We start from the raw sequence: 9,418 nt of genomic DNA, 5'->3' as shown, positions 1-9,418 counted from the left end.
CAATAGAATCTGTACTTTCAAAAGTAATTCACCGTCACACATTCCATTTGAAGTGCATAAGGTACCACATTACACTACTACACAGTAGTAAACCTTTTAAAATGGAATTGTTTGAACTGCTTCTAGAATTCTGTCTCAGATCAAGGATCATTTTCAAACAGGATTTTTGTCTGAATAGATAGATACAGTATGTATGTTGACAAATAAAACACAGAAATGTCAATAAGTATAAAGCTTAACTTTTATTCAAGAGTCTTCAGACCAACCATCATTTCTAGACAAAGGGAAAAAGGTGCAACCATATGAATCGGAGCCTTAATAAAGCTATTCAATCACACACTACCGCATTTACCCCCCTCCCCCGTGAGTGATCTATTTATCTGGACAAGGCCACTTACATAAGGCATCATTAAGGTCACAGTGTATTTACAGATATAGAAAAAGAGAAGAGCAAGAGGACAAAAATAAAGAAATTAGTTATTAAACTGAATATAAATAAAACTATCCCATGATCAACACAGTTGCCAAGCAATAGTGGTATCTCCAAACATAGAAAAGAAGGAAACAAATACATCACTGCTTTATGTTTCTGTACAATACTGTGGTATCTACGGAGTAAAATGGATGCATAGCTGCTCATTATTGGGATTTGCCTGTGTTATAAGTAGGCCTAATCGAGTGACAAACAAACCCAAGATCATGCAACTTCTGGTATAATGATATATCAATGTTGTGTACAGCCTTTAGATACAGAGCTTACACAATGGACAACAAATTAGCTTTGTAGCATGTACTTTGAGACGCGCTACTTAATACATTGCACATTTAATAGCTGCACCAAACATCAACCCCCCTCCCCTCCCCAAACCTCGTTTAGGAGCATGTACCACCTCAGTTCGGATGGTGGTGCTCTCTCTCAAACCTCAAAACTGACGGCTGAGACGCACACACACTGCCAAACCCAGCCTAGACTCAACCAGCGCTCCACACAAGAGCACAACAACTCCTTTGCTTGCATTCATTCATGACCACGAGACAATAAAACCTCAGTCAAAAACTCATCATCCCCTCAATGCCATTCAGGTCACAACACAAGCCATCTACTCAGGAGTCGTACATCCACAGGGCAGGCACCCAGTTACAGGCATTCTAAGACAGGCACCCAGTTACAGGCATTCTAAGACAGGCACCCAGTCACAGGCAGTCTGACAGCAGGCTCACAGTCAGTCAGTCCACATGCTCACAGAAAACAACACACGTTTATTGGAGTAGTACCACTGCATATTTTCAAACCAGGAACTAACTCCGCAAAGCATCAGACACCATACAGAGAAAAAAAAGTTCTTTCTTGTCCTCTCAGATATTTTCTTTCTCCTCTCTCTAGTGAATTTCTTAATTCTCCTTCATCCATGGTGGTTTTCGTGATATTTTTCAGAATGTGTCGACCTTTCAGAGCTCTTTCCTCTGAGAGGTCTTGGAGGCACTAAGTATGGTGCAAAAATGGCCTGCATGCTTTTCACTGGAGCACGCTCCCCTCGCTAGCCTTCCTCCCCTCTCAGGGCACTGCAGCCTCCCCACAGACAGGTTAGGAGACAGTCAGGACCATCGCTCAACACCGCTCTGCTCTCCTCTGCCTCGGGGCCCACCGCTTAGATGTGTCTCTTCATGTGAAGCGCCAAATGGTCCGAGCGAGAGAAACACCTGTGAGGAGAAAGAAAGCATATCAGGCACAGTGTTTTTAGAATAGGTAAAAGACGAATATAACAGCATTGATATTCAAGTCCCCTAAGTCAGTATTTCAGGTGCATGGATTTACCTTTAGTTGCCCAAACATTCAAAAGTGTTCATGACCTTCACAATCTTCCTCAATAAAATAATGAAAATAAACAATACATACATCCATCCCTAAACACTTCTCCTACCTGTCACAGTGACTGCATTTAAATGGCTTTGCCCCAGTGTGCTTCCTGAAGTGTCTGGTTAGCTCATCACTCCGTGCAAAACGCCACTCGCAGCCTTCCCATGAGCACCTGTAAGGCTTCTCACCTGCAAACAGAAAACAAATCATTTTATCGCTGTGCTCCATTGTTTCCAAATTAGAAATAGACATAACATACTATAAGTGCTACATATTAGAAGATAGAGTACTACAACTTGTAAATATGAGCTGTGGTATACTGCTTAAAAGTAGTTAAATAAGCAGACATAGTGCTTATGAAGTGGCTGGGTGAGAAGGGATAAATGTAGGGGATTTCTAATGGTGAAAATTCCATTAGCTCTGGTAACAGTTTGGTTGGAATGTGGAGCCTTGCTAATGTGCAAGACAGCTGTAAACAGCTTGGCAAGCCGAGGTCAGAGGTGACGAGGGAAACTGCTCGCATAACTCGGTAACGAATAACAGTAAATGTAAAATTCCCACCGCACTTTAAATGTAAATGATTCAGTCGTTTTCTTTTCCCATTGTGAAATGTGATCTGTTTTCAAGATCCAGTCCACATCCTCTGTGGCTGGCTTGGCCATGCCCACAAAAGGTTTTTATGTCGCCCCTCCCCCATTCAACGTGAAGTCACTGCTGCTACTGTGTGAATTAGGTCACAGTTTAGACACTATGTACTAGCGAACTATTCCAAGAATGCAGAGAGAAATTTCATGAAAATAACTTTTTAAAAACAAGACTCTCTTGTTAACATATTAAAATGTAATTGTTTGATGAGGTTTAAATTTAGTCCCCCCGAAACGGAATCATCTTCTGAATGTTCTTTGTAAAGTAAATGCCTGCAGATTCAGAACACTGATGACATCATAACCAGCTGGTCTGGATGTCTATCCCAAGGCCTCTCTGCTGTGACAGCAGCATTAGTATGTGGGTAACAACACCCACCTCCACTCTTTGGACTAGCTTGCTTTACCTGTATGATATTACTACTAAGACTCGGGTCTGGTCGGATAGCTCAGAGTTTCTGCTTTTTTCTATACATATACAGTATACACTTGTTTGGGAAGAGGTGCTGTGGGGTTATGCAGTTTACCTGTAAACAATCAACTATTTACCTGTATGTGTACGCTGGTGTGCTTTCAAGTGGGAACTTTTCGTGTAAACCTTTCGGCATCCGTTGAAATGACACCTGTGGACCCGCCTCCTCCCGTCTGGAGAAGCCTCCCCATTGGCTAAGCTTCCCCTCTCCACCGTTCGTCCACCAATGCCCCCTGTCCGTATTTTCCCTGGCGAGTGCATCACTGTCTGTATACCGCTCCACACCTGGGAGGATATGGAGGGGGCCTCCTTGTTCACCTCAGGAGAAGATGGCGGAGTGCTGATAACCATGGAACTCAGGTCCTCTCCCATAATGTCACTTAGTGGGTTGGAGGTGAAGTCGAGGGGGGGTGAGAGCTCCTCGGAGCTGTCAGACGCTTCACTGCTGGCGTCGGAGTTAAAGCTGTTGGCCTCTTGATTGTCCTCCTCCTTAATGTGATTGTGGATCTTTGGGTCGGACTCGGCCTTGTCCCCGCAGGCCAGGATCAGTTTGCTCCAGAGATCCTCTTGACTCGTCTCAAACTTGATGTCTGTGGCCGAGACGTAGGGCTCGCTCTGGAGGTACCGCTCCAACTCCAGACATGTCTGATGAAGGAGAAAATAATGAGTACAGCATGTAGGAGCTAGGAATAAAAACTACCCACGGTATACAGTACATATACACAATGTACTATTCTGAGGGCAGTGGAGTGGATGTAATGGTTGTCCTCCGAGACTCTAAGGCTGCTGATTCCCAAATGGCACCCTATTCCCTTTATAGTGCACTACTTTTGACTAGGGCCCATAGCCCATAGGGCTCTGGTCAAAAGTAGTGTACTATATAGGGAATAGGTTACCTTTTGAGAAGTAGATTAGATCAAGGAAGGTTACATGTAAACACACTTCCTCAGTTGGTGGCGTGCTCTTTCCACGACATAGCTGTCGTCATGCGCAGTGATTACATTTACATATGCTACAGAGCCCCCCCTGGTGGTTAGGGAAGTGCTTGTAGATATTTTAAATGTTTCAATTATTCAGCATAAGTTGGATTTAATAATGCATCCAGTGGCATAGCTAGAAATAACATAGCACACAAGGGAATGGAGGAGGTAGGCCTGGTTCAAGCAGGTCCACAAAAAGCTTTATGTATGAATACTGCAAGAGTTTCATACTGCAAGAGTTATTTTCAGCTTCTAAAAAGGAAGTAAAGGACACTTCCTGAAAGCTTGACAATCAGAGAGTGGACGCTAACTACAGTATATTAAAAGCTATGACATGCATCTAGCATTCAAAATAATGAATTCCAAACTATAATGGGTATAGAATACAAATTAAAACAAATATTCATTACAGTGTAAGTTGTTTTGTAATATATTTCTGGCGAACCTAAAAACGTTATTAGTAAGCCAATACTTTGTATTCATTGCAAACATTTATTTTCAATAGGGCAGAATGCATCTCTGGCGAGCTTTGAATGCCTCAGGGCATGGAGAGGGAATTTGGCCCCAAGCCCGCATATCCAAGGGAAACTTTGTGTAGTGAAGCCTATTTATTTCAATCACCCCCAAAAAAACAAACCTAGTTTCTCGACTATTATGTAATTCTTATAAAATGACTGCGAGTTAGTGGGAATTTTGAACAAAATCTGTTGCACATAGGCTACTCTTCTCCGGTAATTCCGAATACGATCGTCTCTCTTGCTCTCTAACACACGCACGTACACACAACAACTCTCTTCACTAGAATGAACGGCATAATCCGTCTACAGAACTGAATATAAACAATGTTGAGTCTTGGTTCATTCATTCGATTAGGCTATTACATTGTAATGACTGTATATGATTGCAACATGCGTTCAATAACAGTCATACGTCAATTCAACTATGTGTCAAGAATGTGCTACAAGTTCAATCCAATAGCTCAACTTTTTTGTTGTTCTGCATCACTTAGTCACGTTCTGCATTCCTGACAGCTTGCAGGGACACTGACAGCAACCTGGGTTTGCGGACAAGTTTGTCGATGTACATACATAAGCATTATTTTTCATTCATTTTAGAGTGTTTTCTATATCTAAATATGACTATTTATAAATGATCATATATAAATACCTGCTGCCAGTACTCCTCAAGAGATGGTAAAGCTGAAAAGTATCCGGTGTCATGTACTATCTGGAGCTCCTGAAAGATGCTGCACATAGGAATAACATCCATCTCACTCCTATAAATGCCGCTGCAATTACAACCAAAAATCAAGGTAGTTCAATTGTCTTGTTTTCTTTTTCAAGAAAACTTGCGACTTCGATGTATTTGCATGTATAATATGCTGTAGAAAAGCAGTTGGGAATAGTAGGTATGTTTATCACCTTACAGCAGTGATAGCGCAAGTGTTCTTCCTAGAGCGATCTTCCTTACTTGCTCTAATAGCAAACAGTGAACTCGCTGAAAGTCCGTCGACGCTCTGTAAACTTCACTATGCAATGTCTTACAGACGGCCTTCCCCCCACGTGATTGCATTACGCTGTCGTGATGCCGACCAATGGGTGCGCCAAAGTGTAACACCCGCCTACCTTGACCATCTTCTGTGATTTGGTTGGTGAATTGACCTAAGTCTCCTTCATTTCCATTGGACCATGTGGGCTCTATTTTTAGAGCGCTATATAAAGTGTTCACCGCTTACTACAGCGAAGAACCACGTCTCTACCGGCCTAGTATGGTTTCAGTCTACCTTCTGAGCAGCAGTATTGCTTACAGTTTACTATTATTATGGCACGCACGAGTTGGGAAATAGAATAATATCTTAACATTTATGCTTGGGTTTGAATTGATATTTTAACCATTCTTATGCATTAGTTTCCTAAATACAATAGGGGAGACATGGATGGTTGTCTCAAGGGTTGGTTCAGGCCCGGCTCCAGGGGGTGGAGGGGGTGGGGGGGTGTGTGTTAAAAGGGGACTTAGCCCCCTCAGTTGAAACTTGTACCACCTCAGTAATAATTTGATGTCCCTATAAAATAATAGCAACAATTTCAAGTGATCGAGTGACAGGTTGGCGCGAAATCTGTATCTCCGCTGCGCTGTATCAGCACCATGGACAGAGCGAGCCACATAATGTGTGTGTGTAAGTGTGTAAGGGGGCCATGGAAAGTAACTGGGCAGTAGGTATGACTCCTTTGCATTTCCATAACAAGCGGGAAAAACGCTTCTCATCTGTGGTAGGCTACGTGAGTAAGGAGATATGCCTCCGCCTGTAATATTGGATTTGGATTTATTAGGAAGATGCCAAGTTTACGGTTGAAACCGTTGCACTTAACTCTGCCTCATGCCCCACCACTACAGATTTTAGTTAGCTTCTTAGCTAGCGGTAAAAGTGTTATTAGCCTATTTAGCTCTAACCAGCTAATCTACCACTGCCACGATGAATATCAGAAATCAAACCACGAGGCCACTGCCAAGCCCAGCACGATGATGCTGTCGAGGTCCAGCTAGCTTCTCGTGAAGAATTTGAATTTGGGTCGAATTTGAACCACAGAAGTATATTGTGCCATATCGCAACGCGTTGTTGAACTCGTGAGCTGCAGGATTTCCCATGTTTGAAGCGGGCCTATAGGCGTATTTAGTTGACAAGACAGCTGTGCAAGGCTGCCTCTCACTATGGTAAACTATTGGCTATGTTTTGGTTATTTGCCTTTTTGTTTACTTCTTTTGTTCACTGTTAATGTTAACTAGCCTAACTAGCCCAACTAATCCTAAACCATCTCAATTGGGTTGAGGTGGAGGCCAGTTCATCTGATAAAGCACTCCATAACTCTCCTTCTTGGTCAAATAGCCCTTACACAGCCTGGAGGTGTCTTGGGTCATTGTTCTATTCAAAAACAAATGCAAGTCCCACTAAGTGCAAACCAGATGGGATGGTGTATTACTGCATAATGCTGTGGTAGCCATGATGGTTAAGTGTGCCTTGAATTTTAAATAAATCACTGACAGTTTCACCAGCAAAGTGCCCCCACACCATCACACTTCCTCTTCCATGCTTCATGGTGGGAAACACACATGAGGATATCATCCGTTCACCTACTCTGCGTGTCTCAAAGACACAGCAGTTGTAACCAAAAATCTAAAATTTGGACTCATCAGACCAAAAGACATTCTAATGTCCATTGCTCATGTTTCTTGGCCCAAACAAGTCTCTTCTTATTATTGGTGTACTTTAGTAGGGGTTTCTGTGCATCAATCCGACCATGAAGGCCTTATCCACGTATTGTCCTCTGAACAGTTGATGTTGAGATGTGTCTGTTACTTGAACTGTGAATAATTTATTTGGGCTGCAATCTGAGGTGAAGTTAACTCTAATGAACCTATCCTCTGCAGCAGAGGTAACTCTTGGTCTTCCTTTCCTGTGGCGGTCCTCATAAGAGCTAGTTTCATCATAGCGCGTGATGGTTTTGCGACTGCACTTGAGGAAACTTTCGAAGTTCTTGACATTTTGCAGATTGACTCACTTTCATGTCTTAAAGTCATGATGAACTGTCATTTCTCTTTGCTGTTCTTTCCATAGTATGGATATTTTATTTTTTTTACCAATTAGGGCTATATTCTGTATACCACCCCTGCCTTGTCACAACACAACTAATTGTGCAAAAGAGTGTGCAAAGCTGTTATCAAGTCAAATGTTGGCTACTTTGAAGAATCTCAAATATAACATATATTTTTATTTGTTTAACACGTTTTTGGTTACTACATAATTCCATATGTGTTATTTCATAGTTTTGAAGTCTTCACTATTATTCTACAATTTAGAAATAGCAAAAATAAATAAAAACCCTTGAATGAGTAGGTGTGTCCAAACTTTTGACTGGTACTGTATATTTACAGTGCCTTAGGAAAGTATTGAGACCCCTTCACTTTCCCACATTTTGTTAAGTGACAGCCGTATTCTAAAATGTATGAAATAGATTTTTTCCCTCATCAATCTCCACACACCCTATTTTGTCCTCTTAAGGATTAGCACCTTTTTTTCAATTTTAGCCTAAAATGACATACCCAAATCTAACTGCCTGTAGCTCTGGTCCCGAAGCAAGGATATACATATTCTTCGTACTATTTGAAAGGAAACACTTTGAAGTTTATGGAAATCTGAAAGGAATGTAGTAGAATATAACACAATAGATCTGGTTAAAGATAATACAAAGAAAAAAACAACCGTTCTTTTGTACCTTTTTTGTACCATCCTCTTTGAAATGTAAGAGAAAGGCCATAATGTATTATTCCAGCTCACGTGCAATTTAGAGTTTGGCAACTAGATGGCATCAGTGTATGTGCAAAGTTTTGGACTGATCCAAAGAACCATTGCATTTCTGTTAAGAATTTTGTATCAAGACTGCCCAAATGTCCCTTATTAGTTTATTAATAACTTTTCATGTTCAAAATTGTGCACTCTCTTCAAACAATAGCATGGTATTATTTTACTGTAATAGCTACTGTAAATTGGACAGTGCTGTTAGATTAACAAGAATTTAAGCTTTCTGCCAATATCAGATATGTCTATGTCCTGGGAAATGTTCTAATTACTTACAACCTCATGCTAATCCGCATTAGCCTACATTAGGAAGGGACACCAATCCCGATAACTAGGCAAGTCAGTTAAGAACAAATTGTTATTTACAATGATGGCCTACCCCGGCCAATCCCGCATGACGCTGGACCAATTGACAAATGACAAAGCAAAAAAGGTTTTTGAAATGTTACATTTACATAAGTATTCAGACCATTTAATCAGTACTTTGTTGACGCACCTTTGGTAGCGATTACAGGCTTTAGTCTTCTTGGGTATGACACTGGAAGCTTGGCACACCTTTATTTGGGGACCTTCTCCCATTCTCTGCAGATCCTCTCAAGCTCTGTCAGGTTGGATGGGAGCGTTGCTGCACAGCTATTTTCATCTCTCTCCAGAGATGTTCGATCAGGTTCAAGTCCAGGTTCTGGCTGGGCCACTCAAGGACATTCAGAGACTTATCCCGAAACCATTCCCGCATTGTCTTGGCTGTGTGCTTAGGGTCATTGTCCAGTTGGAAGGTGAACCTTCACCCCAGTCTGAGGTCTTGAGGGCTCTGGAGCAGGTTTTCATCAAGGATCTCTCTGTACTTTGCACCGTTCATCTTTGCCTCGATCCTGACTTGTCTCCCAGTCCTTGCCCGCTGAAAGACATCCCCACGGCAGGATGCTGCCACCACCATGCCTCACTGTAGGGATGGTGCCATGTTTCCTTGAGACCTGACAGTTGGTATTCAGGCCAAAAAGTTCAATTTTGGTTTCATCAGACCAGAGAATCTTGTTTCTCATGGGCTGAGAGTCTTTAGGTGTCTTTTGGCAATCTTGACAATCTGGGCTGTCTTGTACCTTTTACTGA

At 41.9% G+C, this 9,418-nt stretch overlaps 1 protein-coding gene across 3 annotated transcripts; it reads right to left on the bottom strand.

Annotated features, from left to right (window-relative positions):
* Nucleotides 1-223: 223 nt before the first annotated feature.
* Nucleotides 224-5,488, bottom strand: LOC112260418 (Krueppel-like factor 6). 3 transcript variants are annotated; one of them, XM_024435503.2, is made up of 5 exons: nucleotides 5,381-5,488; nucleotides 5,122-5,242; nucleotides 3,052-3,619; nucleotides 1,923-2,046; nucleotides 224-1,701 (listed from the first exon to the last, which is right to left on the bottom strand). In XM_024435503.2, exons 2-5 carry the CDS (start codon nucleotides 5,221-5,223, stop codon nucleotides 1,650-1,652), a joined length of 846 nt encoding a protein of 281 aa, XP_024291271.1. In that variant the 5' UTR covers nucleotides 5,224-5,242; nucleotides 5,381-5,488; the 3' UTR covers nucleotides 224-1,649. The 3 variants fall into 3 exon arrangements, with proteins under 3 accessions (XP_024291271.1, XP_024291270.1, XP_042184649.1); XM_024435502.2 differs by having other exon boundaries at nucleotides 5,376-5,473; XM_042328715.1 differs by having other exon boundaries at nucleotides 5,122-5,480.
* Between the last annotated feature and the right edge of the window lie 3,930 nt (nucleotides 5,489-9,418).

Source organism: Oncorhynchus tshawytscha, linkage group LG10, assembly GCF_018296145.1.
Source record: "Oncorhynchus tshawytscha isolate Ot180627B linkage group LG10, Otsh_v2.0, whole genome shotgun sequence".
NCBI classification, from domain to species: domain Eukaryota; kingdom Metazoa; phylum Chordata; class Actinopteri; order Salmoniformes; family Salmonidae; genus Oncorhynchus; species Oncorhynchus tshawytscha.
The sequence above is the reverse complement of the archived record's forward strand: the minus strand, read 5'-3'. Positions and strand labels throughout refer to the sequence as shown.